The sequence below is a fragment of the Dreissena polymorpha genome, unplaced genomic scaffold (genome assembly GCF_020536995.1).
Source record: "Dreissena polymorpha isolate Duluth1 unplaced genomic scaffold, UMN_Dpol_1.0 chrUn117, whole genome shotgun sequence".
NCBI classification, from domain to species: domain Eukaryota; kingdom Metazoa; phylum Mollusca; class Bivalvia; order Myida; family Dreissenidae; genus Dreissena; species Dreissena polymorpha.
The window spans coordinates 39,683-63,846 of record NW_026273431.1 but is presented as its reverse complement, the minus strand read 5'-3'; the positions used below and the strand labels follow the sequence as shown (position 1 = coordinate 63,846).

Below are 24,164 nucleotides of genomic sequence, written 5' to 3'. Positions count from 1 at the left end.
CACTTAAATCTCTGTTTTGTTGTTCTGTGTTCTGTTTAAAAAAAAATACTCATTCGAAATTACACCAATATATAATTATATGAGCAGCGTCATGCCAAAACATTGGGTCTTATGAAACATGCATCAAGCGTAGCGAAACCACATGCAGGAAGTTTTTTAGAAACTACCCTGTCCGCTTTAAAGTCATGCAATATTTTGAGGTCTCATAAATAGAAAGGGTAGCTCCAGACCAGTCTGTGAGAATGCGCAGGCTGGTCTGGTGCTAACCTGGCTGCATATGGCATAAAACCATTTTCACATGACAAAGCTCATCTTTTGGAAGAGAGTTAAAAGTTTTTAAATTATTTATATGATTAAAGTAATACATATGTATTAATTCATATTAATACCAAAGAAAACAGTCAAACCATTTTAATAGGCAATAATATAAACCTTGATTATGGTTTGAAAATGTTGCTTGACAGAATTTGCAGTTTTCTGTTAATTCATCAGACTAATTTGCATCATGATATATCATATTATCAACAGCTATACTTGCATTGACCAATAAGAATTTATATGCATTTGCATAAAGTGTCATCCCAGATAAGCCTGTGTGACCCCAGAGGCTAATCAGGGTGGACCATACTTTACACCTAGAGTGGCTTTTTCCTAGAAGAGGCTTCCTTTGTTATATCATAAAATCGCAAAGTGTCATTCCCAATAAGCCTGTGTAGACTACAGAGTCTGGGACAACACTTGCAGACAAGCAATAAGCCCTGTTTTCCCAGATTCCCGCTCATTTGACCTTCTCAATGAGGCTGTAGACAATAAAGGCTGCTCCTCTGGCCACAGCAAAGCTCTGCAGAGGTGGTGCTGCATTACCCAGGGAGAAAGCTCCTATGATCACGCTGAAGAACACCTAAAATGAATGCATTCATAGTGAACACATATACATCAATTATTTTTTAATTTGAAACTTGTTTATATGGTCACATTATCTACATTGTTTGATACAGTTTTAATGTGATGATTAAATGATATTGTTAACTGGTAACCGATGTTTAAAATAGAAAAAACTTGTTTTCATTATTATTATTTTTTTAATCAATTCTATCCAACAAATAATACACAATTTAAATGTTAGAAGTGCTTCTATCTCAAAAAAGAAAAAATGTAATGAGAACTCTAAAATTAAAAGCTTATAAATATGGCAAGCATTATGAGGAAAAATCTATCTGTACTTATTATGAGCCTCCCTCTGGGGGTATAAAGTGTCATCCCAGATTAGCCTTTCGATTACACACAGGCTAATCAGGAAGGACACTTATCTTTTAAATTTGATTTTCCTTAAGAAGAGACTTCCTTTAAACAAAAAAAAACACATAGAAATGGAAAGTCTCGTTCCTTATTAGCCTGTGCTAATCTTGCACAAAACTTTAGGCACAGGCATTAGGTCCCATTTTCCAAAGGACAGGCTCACAATATGGAAGTATGACAGCACTGTCACTGGATTCTTACAGTCATCACATTCCCGATGGTGTATTTTTTACTTTCTTCTATCACAAGCTTGCCGCCATACCAGAAGCCAAGCGCATAAGCGCAGAACACAACCATCCAGACCAATCCTGTTGATGCTCCGCCTACAAAGCCCTTCCTGACGCCCTTGTCCGGGCTGCCAATAGGTTTCTCTCATACCTGAATCAGGGATAAGATTTTCTGATACACCTTAAGACGGTTAACGCATTCCACCCCCTTAAATAATCACCAAAACTGTTTATTTTTAAAAAGATTCTCACTAAAATAATAACAATTTGAGCTTCCCCCTGGGAAAACAAGGTTAAAAGCGTGTGCGTTAAGTGTCGTTCCTGATAAGCCTGTGCAGACATCACAGGCTAATTAAAAAACAACACTTTATGCCTAAACTGGATTTTTGCTAAGAAAAGAAATCCTTTAAACAGAAAATACAATTAAAACGGAATTTATTGTCCGCAAACTGCACAGGCTTATCTGTGATGAAACTTGACATACATGTATAAAGTTTAGTTTTCTAAGGCTTATCTTCAAATTAACTTGAATTGAGCAGTTAAGAAAACAAGTAAAAGAATTTCTGAATTAATGTAACAAACTGCAGCAATAAACGATTTACCTTCAGAGATTTATTTGAAACATCTCAAGAAAGGAACCTTACAAAAATCACCCAAACTGTTCATTTTTGAAATAGCAAGCAAAACTTAATTACGTTCTGTACAACTATTTCTTATTCTTATTTTCTTTTTCAATCAAATAGACTATCAATTAAAATAAACCCTTGGCCATGTTGTTCACATTTTGTTTATGTTTTTTTTTATTGATTCTGGTCATTATGTTCTATGACCAAGACTGAGATCCTCTAATAATTTTTAATTGCACATTTTCTAAACTCACATTGGTTAAATGGCAAGTGCAAGTGTGGAGGACTTAATTTTTCAAAAGCTGTGATTCCAATGAAAACAACATTTTTGAGTGCGCCCAGGAGGTAAAAACATTGTCATTAATACAGAAATGACCAGTAACGTGGATATCCGATTTGCTTCCAATTCAGAAGTGCATAATAAGTATTTAAACGACAGTAGTGTTTCTTTTAGGAACTGTCAAAATTCAAGTCTTTTGTTGTTATTACTATTTCTATTATAACTAATAATTACACATTACAAATCTAACACTGATATACATGTAGATCAGACGATTAATACAGGATTAAAGTCTTAATACACCGTTCAGATGTACAGCCGTCTGTACAAATGGGTCCAGTAGCTAACATCCTTCAAAGACATGATAAAACAGACTTTGTCAGCTGAATGGTAATAAAGGAACCTATACAAATGGCGTGCACACATGCAAGATTTCGTCTGAAAACAGCTATTCATGTTCTTGTTTTTTCAGCATGCTTTATAGATACAGCAAATAAAAGTAATGTATGGTAAGCTCGTTTAGTGATGCGCCTTCTAATCTTAAGGTCTAAGTCTTTAGCGAATAATTTTCTTTACTTTTCAAAAAAGATTGAAGAAAAGCATAGCAAAAGAGCTTTATCAATAGACATATAAATATCCAACTGAAATGGAATGATATATTAGTGTTAGTACTACGAATGGACTGAGGATAAGGTTTTTGTTGTTTGGTACTTGTCTGTATGATTTTAAACATATTTGAAGAGTATAATATATATACAATGGAGTAAATGTCTTGGTAGTTTCGTTGACAAACTTACACTAAAACTGTATGCCCAGGGCTAGGCACGGTATATGTAATGACATAGTTAAGTGACCGCAGCTTTTTACATGTACATGCAGCATTACGTCGTGTTAGTATTCTTACACATTAAACATTATTGAGATTAGTTCATCTTAGGAAAAATTATTAAAATCATGGTATTTTTATCAACTATAACGAACGTTTGAGCAAAAAAGTGGTGTTTACCATTCAGCGGTTAAGAGAAATTATTGATTTTACTATCTTTAAAAATATGTCAGCTTTTGTTTGTACCTACCGCGCGTGCTCAAATATCGGAAAACCCCAGACTGGAGACATCCAAATAACAACTATTTGCTCTGGCATAAAATTCTAGGCCGCTCATGATAGGATGGTGTCAATATCAACAATAATACATTATTTCACAAGTTAACAATATTTTATATAGGAATAGGTGGTTCTCCTCTACTGAATATGGCTACTTTTGGAGATAATCAGTTTTGGAGGGAAGCCATCCTATAATTGGCACATTAAAAAAAAAAAATCATTTAAAAAATTTTCATTCTTAAGATTGCATTTAGATGCTTTGGGTCTGCTCCGACAAAAGCGATCTGAAGCTGAATTGACCCGAAGCGGAATTATGGAGATAAGTATATACATGGAGTATATACAAGGAGAATGGACAGTACATATAAAGATATATACATATCTATATATATATATATATATATATATACTGAAGAGTATAATACACAGTTTATATGGAGATATATATATATACTCAGCAGTATAATACATGGAGATTGGACAGTATATATTATGGAGCTATAAATTTACTGAGGAGTATTGATATTTTCAATTGAAATTGGATAGTATATATGGAGATAGGAAAATTGATGGTATATATGGAGATATACATATGCAAAATAGAAGTAATAAATTGTTATTACTTTAGGAAAACGTGACACCATCCTGTCATTGATGAACTCTTGAAAACCAGTGGAATTCTAACTTATCTTTTACTGCGGTCAATAAATGCCAAATGTTTCACTCAATTACCAAAACTTGTAATTGAACAGTATTGATACAAAAATCAATAAATGATTTTTTATTTGTGTGTTGTGATTTCCTAATTTTTCATTTATGTCTTAAAATAATAGATCTTATTATCAAATCAAAACCATACATGAATATTCGGATGGTAATGAAAATGTTGAAAAGGGTGAGGTTAATATGAGTGTGAATATTGTGGTCATAAGAAAGTTTCCTCAAATTTCCTTTAACATGTTTAAACTTTTTCGTTTCAATGTTCTCAATTTTTTTTTTGCATTTTGTTTCTTAAAGAAAGTGGAAATAAAATATATGAAAACCTTAAATGTGATTTTTGATCCATAATACCCATTTTCCCAGCCACTGCCCCATATTAGCAAACTCTTCTATTTTGCCCTTAAAGCCACAAGAATTATAAACTGGTTTAATTAGTCCGCAGGGGCTAATCAGAGGTGACAGTTTCCACCTTAACTGGATTTTTGCTTACAAAAGACTTTATACAAAGTGTCATCCCTGACTAGCCTGTTCAGTCCATTAAGCAAGTTTTTCTAAAGTGAAGCTCAAAAACGTAACAATGTAAGCACTTGACAACTCTGTATATTCCAGCATACCTCTTGCATTCCTTCTCTTCTCCTCCAAATGCTAGAACGGTCCTTATGGCCCCTAAAACCTCCTCAGCTATGGCCCCTGCCTTGGCATAGGCCTTCAATTCAGCCCCTGATGCCTTGCCTACCAACTAACATTTAAAGAAGGAGAAAAACGAGTGAATTACACCACATATATATTTTGGCCGTGCTCTGTAAAAAGGGGTTTAATGCATGTGCATAAAGTGCCGTCCCAGATTAGGCCACACTTTCCGCTTTAATGATAATTTTCATTTAAACAAAGTCTCTTCTTAGCAAACATCAAGTGCAGGCGGAGAGTGCGGTCCCTGATTAGCCTATGGACTGGAAACAACACTTTACGCACATGCATTAAACACCGATTCATCGAGCACGACTCATGCTTTTTGTCCATACTGATATTCTTTGACTGGGATCATTCGGCAGCTTAACCTCATTGTATGTACATGAAACACACACATAAATTGTTTGCTTTCAAATCATTACAAACTGTTACCACTCAACTTATTTTAAAACTGTTTTAATTTCATTTATTAAATGAAAATCTGTAAAAAGAAATAATAATAATTTGCATCGAATTCATTATACAAAGGTTTGGGAATGGACTTAAGCCTCCAAATATGAAAAACATAGCATCCGAAACCAAATTTTTGGGATAACTCTCATGTGATGTAAATGATAGGGGAATAACTCAATTAGTTTTCTTTAAGTACCATGGTCAAGGCAAAGCAGGCTTCATGCCTTAGAATAAAGTAATGTCCCAGATTAACCTGTGCAGTCGAAAACACCTTCGGCTTGTATTGAGTTTTTCATTTCAAGGACGTCTCTTCTAAACTAAAATCCAGTCAAGGCTGAAATTGTCGTTCCTGATTAGCTTATGTGGACTGCTTGATTCATTACAAAGTTATTAATCCAACACAAACATATATTTTTACTTGCAATAGAGTCTGCTTTAGTCTCGGCTTCGACTATAACATTTAAGCAATTGACATGGCTTCCTCACATTGCACTTCATCTCAATATGATCATCATATGCGCCATGTTGGGCTTAATTCATGTGCATAAAGTGTCATCTAAGATTAGCCTGTGCAGTCGGCACAGGCTAATCAGGGACAACACTTTGCCCCTAAACTTGATTTTCAGTAAGGAGGGACTTCCTTGAAACTAAAAATACCATAACAGCTGAAAGTATTGTCCCTGATTAGCCTGTGCAGACTGCACAGGCTAATCTGGGACGACACTACGCACATGCATTTAGCCCAGTTTTCTCAGAACGCTGCTAAATATAATCATCATATGTGCCTATTTACTTTATGTCCCTTCATGCACATAAAGTCAAAGGCCAGACACAAATCTGTATTTTCACTTCAAGCATATAAATTACATACGTAAACTTTTTTCAATGTTCAGTTAAACACATCTTACTTTTGGCCTTCGACCTTTCCAGTTCAGTAGCATAGTGAAAATGCTATAAGCAACCAATATTAAACAAGAACAGCCTGCTAAGTACTCGCAGTCTGTTCAGGCCTAATGCTGATTACTGCTCATCAGTATCAAAGGGTTGGGCATGAAGCCTTCAAAACTTTAATCTAGTAAGAAAGGTTTATTTTATTTGATACTCAAAGGGACTAAAAAGGGTCAAAAAGTGTTTCTGAGTGGTAAGGGTTAAACATATATCACCATTGGCCTTTAACGCACCAAGAACAGTATGGAAACCTTGGACAGGATAATCAGGAACAACATTTTCTGTTTTATATTATTTTTTTGTTTAAAGGATGTCTCTTTAAAAAGAAAATCCTGTGTAGGCGGAAAGAGTCGTCTCTTATAAGCCTGTGCGGACTGCACAGGCAAATCTGGGACGGCACGTAACCCACATGCATTAAGTTGGTTACCTTGGTCATGATGACCGCACACAGCGCAAGGAGTGGGCTGATGGACAGGATGACCAGTGTCAGTTTCCAGCCATGAACAAACCCCACAATCACCCCTGCCAGGAACGCACAGAACCATTGCATGAACTGGCCCAGCTTGTCACCGATACCGTCCTGAATCTTCGAGATGTCACTAAAATGTATGCAAAACTATGTTGGAAAATGATATTGAAGAAATTTATTACACATCTGTGTTGTTTTTATGTGCCATTTTGCATTTAATCTAATTTGTACTTACAACATCATTTCTATTTTTGTTACATGGTTTATAAACGGACATTTAAGGTCAAACCTAATCATAAAATGCTTCTTATCTAATTATCATTTTACCACAACATTGATGCCATGACCAGTATGTTACAATCACTACACACAGTCATACATGCTTCTAAAATATGATAAGACAGCTGGGAACAAAATGTCTGCTATGAAATTAATGTACATTATACACAAAATAATTTTAGTAATTTGACATTCTTAACTTCTCATGAATAAAAAAAAATGTATTGCAGAATAAACAAGATCACCGCATAACAGGTGCCAATGCTCGGCTGCGGGTGCAGTTTTGAATAAATGAAAGCTTGTCTGAATTTTTTTTTTTAGAGGTCACAGTGACCTTGACCTTTGACCTTGTGACCCAAAAATGGGTGTGGCATGTAGAACTCATCAAGGTGCAGCTACATATGAAGTTTCAAAGTTGTAGGTGAAAGTACTTTGATTTAAGAGCCAATGTTCAAAACCTTAACAAAATGTTAAGGTTTTAGCACGATGACGGACGACAGTGGACGACAAGCTAGCTATGACAATACATTGGGTTTTCTCCAAAAAAGGCCGAGCTAAAAATGATATAAAATACATATGTGCTGTCTGATCACAAATAAGCAATTATTGAAGTGTCAAATATTGTTCCAGCACTGGATCAAAACACATATACCCATACACTGATGTAATGGTTTGAATTTGTTATATTTGTTGTAAAAATTGTCTGCAAGCCAAAAACAGGGTTTGTGCATATTACAACATTCATATTGGAACATAAATGCAGTAGGTGCACATCCATACTTTGTTATTCTAGAATTTAGCTCTCCTGATTCGTGAACGTCAAACCAGCCAATGTTCTGACGTAGAATGTTCTGGTAGAAGCTCTTTCGTATCCGGTGTGTCTGTCTTTCAGAGGCCAACATCCAGCAGGTAACTTGCAGATAACCAAGGACCAGTACTCCAATGCCAATACCTAAGGTACAACAAATACTCGTTTATCATTTTAGCCACGCTCTAAGAAAACTGGGTTTAATGCATTTGTTAAGTGACATCTCAGATGCAGTCCTCACATGTTAATAAGGAAAGAATTTTTTTTATTTGTATATGTTTTTTTCATTTGAAGCAAAACCATTCTTAACAACAATCCTCTTTAGGCAGAATGTGTTATCCCTGATTAGCCTGTGCAGATTGCACATGCATTAAGCCCCATGTTACCAGAGCTCGGCTCATTTCTACATAGTTCATACATAACTTGCAGTCTTATGAATTGGCATCAAATTTCCAATCTTTTATATAAATGCCATGATCTGATCTAAAAGATGCCACATAAACAAGGCAATTTACAATACCACACATTAGCCCACCAACGCACTTTATTGATGTCATATTGTTGTTGTTGTTGTTGTTTTACATCTTTGCATGAGTTGAGTATTTTTATTGCATGTTTTTTTCCCATATCTGTTTATGGTAGTTCAAATATTATATTGATCTCACTTCCATTTAACGTAAGTCTATACCTCATTCTACACACAGTAACTAGCAGTGTAACTTACACTATCTTTTACTGTAATTTAATTTAACTAAATCATGAACATTGACCATACTTGAACATGATTTCCAAATTAAGGCCTAAATATCAAAGCAGAAAAATTGATAAGTAAAGGCTATCTAATAATTTAAGTTGTTTATATTTACTGTTTAATTACAAACTTAATTCATACAAATGTTTGCCATTTACCTAGCTAAAGTATTTTTTAATAACGGCATAATGAAGATTTTAGTTTCATTTATTTCTTAAACAATAGCAACCACAAATTAGTTACAAAAAAAAAACTGAAATAACTTTGAAAATCACCATAAGGCATTAATCTATAAACAGAGATTCATCAACATGGTTTACAAACTTTTTACATTTTCAAAGGATTAAGAAGTTAGTTTCCATAAATCTCTGTAACCATAACTACTACATTGTATGCCTGACAAAACAAGTGAAAAAAACATGTTCATTCCCCATATTTCTCTTGGTCCACATACTGAGCTTAGCCAAAGTTATGTTTCAGTTTCCCAGATCCAGAATTTTGGGACCAACATCGAGACAAAAATGAAAAATAACATAAATGTTCCTAAAAAGGCCCTCTATCCAAATGCTGAGCTTCATAAACCTAGCTTAAGTAATTTTTGAGTTGTTGCATTGTCTAGATTTCAAGTTCCAAATATTTATCTACCAATAGCAACCACATTTTTTTTGACAAAAACTAAAATAATGTACAAATACCACATATGGCCCTCTATCAACATACTGAGTTTCATCAACCTAGCTCGAGTACTGTTTGAGTTATCACAGGATCCAGATTTTTTTCGAAGGACAAAGACCCACAAACAGACAGATAAAACTGAATTAACGTACATATTCCGAATATATTGCCCTCTATTCACATGGATTCTACATCAATATTTCACCCTGTCTTACATACTTGTCAAGTAAACTCAGGATCCATATTTTGTATATTCCTCATTCTGTGATTTATCCAGATACCAAGTTTCCTCAATGTAGCTTATATACTTTTGAGTTATCACACAATTAAGATACAGACAGACACACATAATGACTGACACAGACAAACGGTGGCTAAACCTAAAGTCCCTTCACGTTACATGGGGGACTATGTTTGTATTTTCTTGTTTATTATATGAAATACAAGAATCATTACCAAACCAATAGTAAACAAGCAAATGCATTGAATTGATATCCCCCGCCAAAAATTTTTGTTTATGGCTGGGTGTAGAACTGAAAGAAATGGTATAAGTGGAGGGTTGTGCCTTTTGTCAATTAGCAGTTCCACAAAATGCTTCTGGACACAAAAAATTTCTGGCCAGATGGACAACGCCAAAAGAATCTCATCCAGATAAAAGGACGGATGGACAACGTCAAAACAATATCCTCCTCTAGATAAACTTATGAGAGAAAGAAGGACAGACAAGTCAGCAACTATATGCTCTCCCTTGTTGGAGCACAAAATCTCTAACCTGTAATTTCTAAGTACAAAGATGTACACATAATTCTGGAAAAACTGCTGGTCAGCTTAGGGGTTAAGCGTACGACCTTACGTGAAGTATTTGTGTAACCTTGACCCTTGATGTGAATCATGACCTTACATGAAGTATATTGTGTGACGTTGACATTAACTCTAGACATGAACCTTGACCTTAACCCTAGTCATGAATCTTACATATGACACACAGCAAGGAAGAAGATGAACAAGAATTATTGAAGGTTATTACAGAATCCACTGATGCATAGTAAAATAATGGGTAAATACATATTTCTACAAATGTGTGACCTTTGAGGTGTGACATTGACTTTGGTCAAATACACATAGGTATTGCACTGAATGATAATTGAGAACAATTACATCAGGACATTTTGAGAATCCATTTGAGTATGGTAGAATCCTTACCAAATAAGGCATATTTAACCAAAATGTTTGATTTTGACCTTTGTGTGTGACTTTGACCATGACCCTAGCAACCTGGATCTTACACTCAACCAGAGAATGGAGAACAATAGTGGACAGTTATTACCGAATCCCTTGATGCATAGTAAAGGAAGGACTAAATAATGAATAATTCATCAAATTTGTGACCTTTGACCTAAATGTGTGACATTGACCTTAGCCCCTAGGATTATGGGTGTTGAATGTGAAGCACCCCCAGATGATTGAGAACAACTATGGCAAGTTTCATGACTATGGCTCATGTGTTAATGAGATAACGCTCTAAGCTTATATTAAAAAGCATTTTTTCAAGATACAAAGGGCCATAACTCCGTTATTAACAGATGATATACAATGCCATTTAAGGTGCATCATCCTCTTATCCATATATATACTCATACCAAGTTTCAATGAAATCTGCCAAAGCAATTTCAAGATATGGCTCTGGTCACAAAAGTGTCGGACGGACAGAAAGACATCGGAAAGATGGATGGACGAATGAGAAAGACGGATGGAAAACACCAAAACAATATCCCTCCGCCTATGGCGGAAGATAATTAACCCTTTACCACTTAGACTTAGTATTCTGACGCATTTGTGGTCCCTTACTAAGTTAAATTGAATTAAAGACTGTTCTTACTAAATTAAAGTTTTAAAGACTTCATTTCCAACCCTCAGTAATTGATGAGCAGCAAACAGCATAAAACGTGAACAGACTGCAAGTTATTCACAGGCTGTTCATTTGCTGGTTGCATAAACCATTTTCACTTTGCTTATTATGGGGGAAAGGGTTAAACCTTTTGAGTAAGGTATACTTGCCTATAAAGTACAGAGCAAAGGTCTGCATAGTGTCCAGAAGTTGATTCTGTATCTCATTCTGCATGTCGGCAAAGTTCACAGCTTCTGTACAGTTGTTGGTCAAATTTTGTGTGTAGGCCAATATGGGGCCATAGAAGGGCCTATAAAAAACACAACATAAAAGATAATAAAACAGGCTGAACGAGACACGAGTCAAAAGGACACAGATTTCCCCACATTCCACTTTGCCTAATTACTCCACACATTTATACACAAAAAATTACAATAGCTTCTATGTTTATTTTCTCTAAGAATTTTGTTTGTTAGACACTAATGTAATGTTTATTTGCAAGACATTTTTTAGTTTACAGATTTTGCATGGTCTGTAATTATTATTCCTTTGAGCTGTGAAAAGGTTCAATGCACGTACATAAAATGTCATCCCAGATAAGCCTGTGCAGTTTTTTAAAAGAAAAATATAAAAGCAGAAAGTTTAATCACTGATAAGCCTGAGCGGACTGCACAGGCTAATCTGGAATTACACTTTACACACATGCATTTCATCCCTTTTTCACAAAGCTCAGCCCATTTAATTACTGTAGGTAAAACAATTTACACATACACAAGGCTTTCAGGATTGGAGAACACGCCTTCCATTGTCAGATTGAAAGCAGACAGCCCCCCGCATTTATCTACAATAGCCAGGCTGTTGGAATATTTTGCATTGCCCACAAAGAGGTCAATCATCGCTCCAAACACGATGATCATCAATGGAAATGCTGACCCATGGCACGCTGCCGCCATGGTTCCCACGATCATGAGAAAAACATCAAGGCATGTGGAGTATTTGAACTGAAAACAAGGTTAACTGATATTTTACTATTTTACAGAAAGATACGCATTTTGACCTGTTTGTGGTCCGTTAGAAATTCAAATAAAATTTAAGATATGTCTAACTAGATTTAAGTTTAAAAGGCTTCAAGGTTCTGATGGGCAGCTAACAACATACAACCTGAATAGTCTGTGAGTTACTTGCAGGCGTTTTGGTTTTATACTGTTTGCATATAACCATTTTCACTTTGCTTGTGACTAAGAATAACACTGATTTCTTATAGCAAGTAACATGTTTGACATTAGGCAACATAACTTTATTTTGTACTATTCATCCATAATTCAACTCCTTTGAAACTGATTTGTTTTGCAGAAATTATACTGTATAAATTACTACAGAATCATTTTGTTTAATAACGTACAATTTCAAAGGTTCCGACAAGTTCCTGTTTTTCTTCTGTTTTCTTTGTTTTATCGTCTTTTGATCCTCTATCACTGGACACATCGTGCTCATTCTTTGTGCCATTTATTTTTAACTCAATTGTATCGGAGGGAGAGACTCTTCCTGAAACAATAACAATTCCTAAATTTGCACAGCGTTGTGTTAAAATGGGTCTTATGCCCTATGGGACAAGCGTAGCATCGACGCAGTCCTATCAAGAGTTAATCTAAATGCTGACGAGACCATATAAGTTTGCGGGACTTTATCCTTTTTCTACTCAGAAGCAAAGTCAAAATGGCTACGTGCAAACAGCATAAAACCAGAACAGCCTGCGAGTAACTTGCAGGCTATTCTGGTTTTATGCTGTCTGCATATAGCCATTTTTACTTTGCTTCTGAGTGGGAAAGGGTAAAGAGGTTGACCATAACAGGCAATCACCGTGCTGACAAAGGGCAAAGATTCAGAAAAAAAACATCATAGTGCCAGTAAATATAGAATTTTTCTGACATTTTCAATTTCAATTGATAAATATTGGCTATTGTCATCACCATGTCATGGCTCTGTTAATTTGATTGTTGACAAAATTATTAATCAGCCTATCACTACTAAATAAAAGATTTTTCTACGAATGTATTACCTTCTTGTGAAGTAGGTACAGCAGTATATTTAGTTGCCATGACTATTGTAATGATTTCCAATATATGGGATGATCAATTGCAATGAGATAGTTTAAATCACAAAATGAACATTACAATAACCATGGAAACTCCACTTCAAAGAAAGCAATGTCAGTAGGGATTTTAACGTAAGAAGAATCCTGAATTTTGTATGCAAGCATTAAGCAATTTTCACACTTTTTGCTCCTGCTAAATACATCTCCTTTTTCTGCTCATAAGTATATTTCATATAATAAAAAATATGTTCAATTATTTCAGTAATTTTACCCCTGAAAATTACATCTGACCACTAAAGTTTTAAAGGACATGGTCATTTGACACGAGGTTTTCACAATCTATTGAAATCGTTGGCCAGAGTTGAATCACTTTAACAAAATGTATCCATGAGCACTAATTTATGCTTTCATCATTGAACGTGGCAACATCCTGTTGCATAAAAAGCACTTTTATTGAAATAAAAAATCACAGTGCAATCACAGTAATTGATATTGATTGTTCCATGTCCCAATGCCTGACCTTAAAGTTAATTATTTCTAACAATATAAACAGATAATAAATCCTTTCTGTACACCAGTTCATAACACATGTGAGGACAGATTATTCAGCTTGTCACATATTGCCCAAAGGCAAACATAAAAGATGCATTAGCCACTAAACGTGCAACAAATTTCAAGTCATAAGAATCACATTTTAAGCCGCATTACAAACAGATGTTTCATGGTTATTAAAACATCGAGCTCAAAATCTTCTATTTAGGAGTGCTGTATCGGAAGAAGATGATTTCTGGACAAGCAAATATTGACATTGTCATCTTGTTTTGTGGAATATTGCAATGTTTGATTGTATGGGAGGATGGATGAATTGACTTAATGGATATAATGTTTATCTACAGTGTGTGTTGTTTGTGTGAACACAAAAGAAAGGAAACTTTATAGAGTGTAAGACAAAAAAACACACCTATTAGCTTATAAATAGGCTTTGACTGGCAGATTATAAAGAATTGTTTTTGTGAAAGAAGAGTAGTAATATTAACATTTTTCAAATGCAAAACACAGGATATGGAAGTGTTTTATTTAAGGTCATTGACATTCAGTATTTTACATGTATCATCATTGTTTAAGATAAAGCCTGTGCTAATATCACTTATTGCACCATGAATCACAGTGAAATTGATGTAACATATCAACCATTTCATACAAATAACAACAAAGAGGATGCAAATTCAAAATGGAGTTTATCTCCCTTTAGAGCAATATTACTCCCATGTACAGGTAAGAACTCATATCTAGCCCTTGTTAAATTGTATGTTATGACCTGATGACCTAGTTCTGTACTTCATGTTTACCACTTTAAAACACAGATATGTCCAGTGACATAGTGTTTGACCTCACTTGACCCAGATTCGATTTTGGCCTAGATATTGTCAAGATAGTCATTCAAACTAAGTTTCATTATTATACATTGAGTTGCGTTCTGAGAAAACTGGGCATAATGCAGTCCGCACAGACTAATCTGGGACGACACTTTACGCACATGCATTAAGCCCAGTTTTCTCAGAACACAGCCCCATTGATTAATACAAGGTTTCTCTAGTGGAAACAAGTGTTTTTGAAAATTTGACACAGTGGTCTTTTTTTTAATCCAACTGAACCAGATTTGATCTTGGCTTACTTATTGTCAAAATAAATATCTTGGCAACATATTTATTACAAAGTTCAATATCTTTTACAGAATCTTATATTTATAGTATTTGCCATATTCATTCGATCCATGAAGAGTTTAGGATACTGTAATGCACTCCATTTGGTACAATATACTACAGTAGCAATACGATCTAATAATGTTGATATCCAATACAAGTCATGTTAACAAAATGGTTTACAAGTGGGCCGGGTTTCCATGTCTCCGCGTCCACGTTCCGTGTCCGTGTGTCCTTGTCCGCGAAAAAACGAACTGGTTGAAATCTGTTGGAGTGTTTCCATGTATCCGCGTTCCGCGTCCGCATTTTTCGTCCGCGTATTGTGTCCGTGAAAAATCGCTCTGTGAGCGTTTTTTCACGGACGCGGACTCAGTGCACGGGCGAAAGTGAACATGAATGGTCGACTTTCAAGCATAAATATTAGTGAAAAAATATTATATTTAGTAAGGGATCGACCTGAAATATACAACCAATGTATGAAAGAATACAAAGACAAAGACATTACATCAAACATTGCGAATATATATCGTCTGCATATTGTACACTCTATAATCGCTTTTCAAAAGACACAGTTTATATTTCAAACAAGATATAACGCTAAAAGAAGTCGTTATTTATGTTCGTTTTTGTCTATGCAGGTTCACATACAAGTTTTGAAGTCTGTAAAACGAATAATCAGTAATGTTTATCAATATTACTTTGCTAATTGTCATTAATTCAGCCTGTCCAGAGTGGCTTACCGGCTAGTTTTAGCTTTCTGTACTGTGGTGTTGGAGAAATTAGCTGAAAGCGGTATGGAACAAGGAGATAATTAGGACTTTTTTTTATACCTTTGGTTATAACAATATTAAAATATTTTGTTAATAATTATTAATAACTTACCAAGTTCCTGAACTCTTTATCGTTAAGCTCTTATTCTCTAACAAGATGGAAATATATGTACCGTAAATTTGACGGTTTCTTATGATGGCACGTGTCCAGTACCTATGTCTGCGTTTCCGTCTACTAACATGCAGTGCTGCCGCAGCAGTCATCATAAAAAATGTTTGCTCTTCTAATAACGACATCTTAATCCAAGTACCACCACGTTTGGAATGAGCTTTTTACATGTAAAGGCTTAAATAATAAGCGGATGCATGGAAACGATACTCCGTGTCCGTATACGGAACGCGGACACGGATGCATGGAAACCCGGCCTTACTTAAAATTAACATTCTTCTGTTTAATTTTAGATTTGGAGAAAAAAATGGGTAATCTGGCATATTTCATCCAAAAAGAAAGAATTTGCACATTCAACAGACATCGGCTGGCCAACATTCCAGGTACAGGTAAGATATTCTAAATGTTTCAGGATCTTCTTTGTCTAAGACACAAATATTTCCTATATATACACAACTGGTATTTTGCATTTATACAAAGGTGCAACACGGAAGGAAGTATGTTGAAGATATTTGTTTATTTCTGTGTTATATTTGATTGTAATGTTACAAACATCTTGCATTCTTTTAGGGTAAAACTGCATTTTATCAACAACAGGAAAGCAGTTTGATGCCCAAGGTGAAGACACAATGAACTATCAAAGTATGTACAATTTTTTTTTAATTATGCCTAAAACAAAGCAATAAACAATATTAACAAAGCTAGCAGAAATAACAAAAAGTTAGAATTCCAACAAATGAATACAAACAATTTTTTTCAACATGAAATAAATGCGCATTAAAATGTGTTGCGCACAAACCTAGTCATTACCTTTTCCATTCACATCCATGACTAAATTTTGTTAGAATCACTAATTTTCTGAGCATAACATTTATATAATGTTCCAGAAACTATTCAACCCTACGAAGTGGTTATATGCTCTTAACGTTTATCAACAGGGGTATTTAGTTTACAAAACACAACTGTCTGTATAATAGCAGATTAAAATTCTCTACAGCTTGAATATCACATTTATTTCCATATGAAAGGAAGTGCATAAGATCTCCTTTTTAAAAAGCCTGCAGAGCTTTTATAGACCACTCCAGGTGATGATATATTATCAGGTACACATTAAACACTTAAACCTTATATGGTAAAGACAAACCAGAAACAGACTATAGATGTTGTAATACTGGAAGCTATTGACTAATGAACTGGCTATTATTTGTAAATTTAATACCACAACAGATAGTTAGGTTATACATAAATGGTGTTAAAATTCTTTATTTTTATTGGTCCAGTCATGTCAGCTGTGAAATACCTGTACTTGTTGCTATTTATACAGATTAGTAAATGTATTGACTAGAAAACAGTGGGGAGGGGGGGGGGGGGGAAGGATTTACATCATTCACCAGGGAAAGTCAACCTACCTTCCCATATTAATTACATAAGTTATGGTAGGTGCCTTTTTCCAAATATTTGGGAAAAAGGTCACCATAGCTTATGTAATAAATTAGCTCTATTTCCACAGTATACAGGTAGAATTTGTATGGCAAAGTCAACTTAACCAATTATTACACAGGTTGAAAATCTGCATGAGCTATTACTATCATACATATATATGTAATGTATTTTTGTATAAGTACATACCAAAAAAGTCTTGCCTGATTAATAATTTTGTTAATAGGAGTGAAATAAGTATATAAATAGTTCAGAAAAAATGGGGTAAAAATAAAGAAGGTTCACAACTTGGAATCCCTGAGAAGCCTTATTTGACTGATTTATTTTCCTTTATTTTGATTTTAGGTGCACAATACCGTAACAACATGAAATATGTGAAGAATGAACAGAGTAAAAATCTACATTAAATATTACAGCTTTGATACCTTAATTCAATGTAAGATTATTGCGAAGAAAATAAAAACAAATAATATCAACAAACACTTGAAATACAGATACACATGTTTGGTGAACCAGTTTAAGACTACAAAATATTGCAGACATCATAATTATGCAAATTAAGTGAAAGAGAGTTATGTCAATGTTTCAAAGGTAGGTCTTAAGGTTTAGCACAACACAATTCTGAAGCCAAAGACAAAATGGTTGTTAAATAAAAACAATAGCTCAGGGCTCCAGATAAGGTTTTGTGAAATTCTTAAATTACTACCAGATTTTCAAAAAGAATTCTTTACTCTGAAATTTTATTCTTAACGTTACTACTAAGTTTTGGAAAATAATTTTTTATAAATGACCTAAAAATAAATAATAATGGTTATTTTTATGCAAAAAAAATCAAAATTATTTTTCAAATACCTTCATATGCCCAAACAGTGCTTAGATTGCATGCCTTAGATGAATTTTTACATATTTCACAATTAAAACGGGTCTCCCCTTCAATCTTTTCACCGATTAGCCACGGGACTTGTCCCTTCCACTCGTTCAATGTTTTTTTTTTTGTTTAAATTTGGACCCGTCGTGTCGCGGTTTTGACTGTGTCGGAAACTGAACATTCAACATCGTATAAGATCATTTCTATAATGTCTTTCTAAACATTTAACTTCGGCTCATTTTGCGTACAATATGTTAAAAGCGTGTTTTTGGACGCTTTGCAGTTTTTTAGGACGCTCTCTGGGCGCGGCCATTGTTTTTTGACAGATAAACTGTATACGCCGCTTTTATTGGAAAAAATGCGCTTTGTTAAACAAACCCGATAACATTTCTATATAAGCACCGCAAAGATCTTTAATACGCAAAAAGAACTCAATAAAAATCGATACAAACAGATGTAAAAGTAATATTCGTAACTTGATTTTGTAATTCTTAATGGTACGACAAGATTTTAAAATAAATACGTAACAGACTTAAAAATAATTCGTAATTACGAAAATACGACCCTTATCTGGAGCTCTGATAGCTGTTTCAATAAATTCCTCTAGGATAACTGGGCTTAATGCATGTGCATAAAGTGTTGTCCCAGATTTGCCTATGCAGTCCACACAGGCTTATCACAGAGGGGGTAATAACGTGATTATCAAGATGGTGACGTCCATGCCAAGGCAGGTATTTTTCGTTGTTTTATACCCTTTATCACTTGTATTTAGTTGTTAAATTCCGCTCACTTTTCAGCCATATTAGCAAGAAAGTAAATGGCGTTTATTTCATGGTTAAACTTTCTCTATATTTAGACTTTACTCGCTGCAAAATTTCTTAGCAGGATGACCTAATTTGGGCTCAAATAAGAAAATTTGCTGAGAGTAAAGTCGAGATATAAAGCTAATTTAAATATGAAATAAACACTGAACGCCTTTTTACTGATATGGCTGGAAAGTGAGCGTCATTAAAAAAATAAACAAAAGTAATAAAGGGTATAAAACGGCGAAAAATAACTGTCTCTGCATGGATGTCAACATCTTGACTATCACGTGATTACCCTCTCAGGACTACATTTTCCGTCTTAACTGGTTCTTCATTATGAAGAGACTTCTTTTAAACAAACAAATGCAATAAAACCACAAAGTGCTGTTCCTGATTTTAAGCCTCTGAGTATCAACAGGCTTATCTGCAATGACACTTTACGAACATGCATTAAGGCCAGTTTTCCCAAAGCAAGGCTCAAATCTATACCACACGACACATGTCTAATTTATACAAATGATACATCTATCTAAATTACATGGCCATAAACTTATGTTTACTGTAGAAGTAACCTAATGCTCTTATTAGTTTTACCACTTAACCTTTAAAGTAAGTCTATTCAAGACACTTTTATTGTATCATATGAAAATCAAAATCTTTTTTCCCAATTCACTACAGGAATGAACAAAATATAACAATGTGTTATACAATAAAACCAAACACAATGTAGCTAAAGGAGAGGTTTAGTGCAGTTTTGTTCCTATCGGGTTACAATGTAGGACTTAACAACTGGATTATAAAGTTTCTATAACGTATCATACTGTATGTTATTGGTTTAGAACTTAAAGCACTCGTGGCCATATATGGATATAAAAATAGAGCATTGCAAACGACCTATCCCTGTTAAAAACATGACTGAACCAAATACGTGACACACCCAACTAGTTTATGATGAAAATAAGCATGTTACATGCACCATTTAACACTACATTTAGACATTGTGCCCTTTCATTTAATTTAACATACCAATATTAACATAAATATTTTAAGACCATCATTATGACTTTGAAAAAAGAGAAAGACAAACTATGGGGTTTTGTTTCAATTTACTCACAAAATCCAATTTCCCAGGAACACTTATGTTCAAAGTCTTGAATCAGACATGATAAAAAAAATCCATGACTTGTGGATTCATCTTTAATGCCAGATTTTATGAATCCATGATTGTAAATGAAATTAAATGAATCTACAGTACATAATTATAAAGAAAACTTGGTTGTTTCATAAATTCATAGTATTATTCCATAGTTCAAACATAAATATTTACCAATCGTACAATTAATAAACATTTACTATTGTTTGAAAAAATTATGAACTTATTTATGAAGATACAAAACTGAGAGCAACAGGCTATACAATAACCGGTTTACTCAGCTTTTTTGTCATACAAACTAGTGCATGTGCACTAAGATCTGAGTGCAACAACATACCTTAAAGGGATCTTTTCACGTTTTGGACGATTGAAAAACATGACAAAGTTGTTATAAATTAAGATTTGAAAAGGTTTGTTGTTGTTATGATTTTGGGGAGGAAACGGTAATACTGAACATTTACCATGCTCTGAAATATCCATAATATGCATCTTTTGACGATTAAAAAAGCTAAAAGTATCTAAAAGTCTTACAAACGCGGAACAATTGAATTACAATGTATTTGGAGAGTTCTGTTGTTATCGTTATATTTTGTGTCATTAAAATGATTGCTTATATACAGAATAAAATACCTGACGAGGTATATCATTAAAGATGGCCGAGTAGTTTAATTACTCCAAGGATCCAAATTTTTCTTTCTTTAATTTTATTCCTGTTAGCTAATGGAGCTATTAAGTTACAATATTTACATTCATCATATTAAAGCATTTAATGAGAAACTTAAAAACATGACAACATTTGTGAAAAGGTCCCATTGAAATGCATCACATGAAATTTTAATTTTAATGTTAAGATTTAGCATTTTCATAATAATGTAATATCAATAGATTTAAGTCATAGAGTCAAACATTATAACTTTAAAAAGCATAGATTTGTTTAACAATTCTTATAAAGCCAATATCTATGAGCATCAATTTAATGCAGTGTATCAAACTAAAAACTGCCTTTGTGACAAATGTTAACATTAAGAGAACACAATAGCTCAATGCAAGGAAAGTAAGAAAAAACATTTACAGGGTTTTTCCTGGCTCATTTGGGAACAGGAGTCAAATGAAAAGCGGATTTTTTTAAATCCACAAAATAGCACAAAATGGATATTTTTTACCAACACATATTGACACATTCAAAAAATAGTGTCCATCCCAATTTGAAAATATTCTTCTCTCATGTTCACTGCTTGGAACGCTTGTTAGTATCAAAGATCTGAAACTTCACTGACAAATCTTACAGTTTGCAAAGGCCATCAGGCAATGCAAGTTACAAAACATGGGGTATCCTTACTTTATTTTGTCTTTTCAATCTGAATAGTGAAAATCAAATGCTTGATTAAACGTAAATAAACACTCAGAAGAATTTTTACTGATATTTCGTTCATCCATATGCAAAACAAAAAATTATTATTGATGATTAGGAAAATTTAACTTTTATTTGCTTTTTTAAATCACAAAAAAACTCGAATGAAAATCTGGCATTTGGTTTCAATCAAGTAGTTCAATCATTTTTTAAGCATGTATGCTTGTTGAGTATTAATTTAAACAGTAGACCTTGTTGCAGAAGGCAATATTCGATACCTGATTGTTATCAGAATAATTTCAGAACCATAGTACTGTTATTTCGCTTAGAGTAGTCATCACAAACAATATACCAAAGTACACAATTTTCTATAAGTATTTTGTCCCCCCCTCCCCACCCCTCCCCCCGAAGGGGAAATTAACCAGGTAAAATAATAGTTTTGACCATGGTCGCGATGATATAATAGACTGATTGAAGTTAAGCTTTGGTAAAAATGGCCTTGCTAGGCCATATGACCAGTCTTCATGGTTATATTATTTAAACCACAAAAATGAATTATTATGCTTTCATAAACACAGATAAAAAACAATGGCTTGATTATATGAGTTATTTATTTCTAATTTTCTAGGAGCCAGAATAACATGTCACAAGCAACGTGGATGGCTTGTAGCTATCCTGAAGACTGCATAATGACACACATTTGGCATATCCAACTGATATGATTTGCAACAAAATTCCTACCGCTGCAGGGGAAGAAGGGGGTGGGAGGGTGGGGTCAATGAGGTATTTAAGTTCACTGTTTAATTTGTTTTAATAATTAAATTTTAATTTCTATGGGTGGTGAGCCCATGGCTATGGAAAGCAGTGGATTACGGTACTGCATTGCACTATTAACTGAGAATTGGTCTGGCTGTTTCACAGAAATACAAAGTGGCATATTATAGTGCCTTAAAACATCTACAAATATGACAATTATTGTCATTTTTTTTAATGTACTTTAAAACAAAATATCAAATACCATTTTTGGCGTGGTTGGTGTGGTTACCATTTACAGTGTAACTTTTCAACTCTGCCATGACCATGTATCTGCAATATAAGATAATATAAATTGTATGTTGTGTGAACATAACTGTTTCATAGACAGAAATATCGAAAAATTTGTTTAAATACTAAAGACACCCCGATCGATGATAATTTAGTAAATTACATGCATACCGTCATTTACATTTGTATTGCTATCCGAATAATACTCCTATAAACTATCCGAATAACCGAAATATGCAACAGTTGACATTAAAATAATGATAGACATAACAGGCAACTAACTATATTTTACAGTATGTGATGAAGATACATAGCACACGTACCTTGTTACATTGACATCTATATCAAATGATGAAGTCAACGACCTGACTTGCTGATGAGTTATTGCACCAGTTTTTCGTCAAAACAATTCATATGTAATTTATCCTGATATGTCATTAAGTTCCGCTTGGTGTAGAACAACCTTACGAGCTCGATTTCTCGTACCTTGTTTCCCGAGCTCGATGGCTTTGATAATTACACCCGTGACTGAAATTGTGGAACCAGCCAGCAAAACTATAGCCTGTTTCTGCTTAAATCGAAGAACATGTCCTGATTGTTGACCTACTGACGAAAATAACGTTGACCTTCTGACGAGCTGAATGTTGAACTATCGAAGGAGCAAAATAACCATTTTATGTCATTCCAGCGGTAATTAATTGTAACCACATTCCAAATGAAAGGGATTTCACGCTCCGAATAATGCATACATTGTAGTTTTGTTCAAATCAACTTAACATGCTCATATATTTAAATCTTAATTTAGTTATGACTCAATTTCTTATTTGTATGAAATACCGATTCAATCCTTGCATATTCGGGTGCACAGGTACTTGTACGGTGGCATAGATTCGGTGGCATCGAGGTGACATTCACTCCTCTTTTTTTAAATTGCACTTCTCTTTTTTCTATCTCGTGTCCACGACTTAGTAACTCGTGGCCCTCTTTTTTTCTATCTCGTGGCCACGACTTAGTAACTCGTGGCCACGAGTTAGCGATGTCGTGGCCACGAGATAGAAAAAAGAGGAGTGCAAAACTAAATAAAAGAGGAGTGCAATTAAAAAAAGAGCGGTGTAGTAAATAGAGGAAGGGTGCATAAAATAAAAAAGGACAGAATTTCGAGATCTCGAGATCCCGACTAAGCTAACTCGTGGCCACGAGTTAGTCATTCTATCAAATACTATCTTGTTCCCTCAAATTAATCAGCCAATGAAAACGTCCTAAAGGCAAGGCTCTGATATAATATAACATACTACTATTAGTACTACTATTACTACTACTACTACTGCTGCTGTTGTTGTTGTTGCTGCTGCTGCTGCTACTACTACTACTACTACTACTACTACTACTACTACTACTACTACTACTTCTGTTACATATTGTCAAGAAATATGTTAAAGGGACATTACTGCGTTACACTAAATACTAGATCCCATAACAGTTATCTCTACTGTTAATCTTGTGTTTATATGAATATGCTTAATAGTTTGTTGCACACTTGTAGTTTG

The 24,164-nt window shown here is 34.3% G+C and overlaps 1 protein-coding gene across 1 annotated transcript; it reads right to left on the bottom strand.

Annotated features, from left to right (window-relative positions):
* Positions 1 to 762: 762 nt before the first annotated feature.
* On the bottom strand, positions 763 to 23,534 carry LOC127864104 (ATP-dependent translocase ABCB1-like). Its single transcript, XM_052403800.1, has 10 exons — positions 22,941 to 23,534; positions 22,592 to 22,659; positions 12,621 to 12,763; positions 11,990 to 12,219; positions 11,389 to 11,528; positions 7,877 to 8,048; positions 6,776 to 6,947; positions 4,845 to 4,996; positions 1,501 to 1,654; positions 763 to 901 (listed from the first exon to the last, which is right to left on the bottom strand). Exons 2-10 carry the CDS (start codon positions 22,653 to 22,655, stop codon positions 779 to 781), a joined length of 1,350 nt encoding a protein of 449 aa, XP_052259760.1. The 5' UTR covers positions 22,656 to 22,659; positions 22,941 to 23,534; the 3' UTR covers positions 763 to 778.
* Positions 23,535 to 24,164: the final 630 nt, after the last annotated feature.

Bases quoted from the DNA above. Each gene is read 5' to 3' on its own strand.
- LOC127864104 (XM_052403800.1), bottom strand. From the start codon at position 22,655: ATGGTCATGGCAGAGTTGAAAAGTTACACTGTAAATGGTAACCACACC. The intron at 8,049-11,388 runs GCAAGTATACCT...GTTGTACCTTAG, and splicing joins CTTTGCTCTGTACTTTATAG to GTATTGGCATTGGAGTACTG. The intron at 4,997-6,775 runs GTAACCAACTTA...TTTAAATGTTAG, and splicing joins GTGCGGTCATCATGACCAAG to TTGGTAGGCAAGGCATCAGG.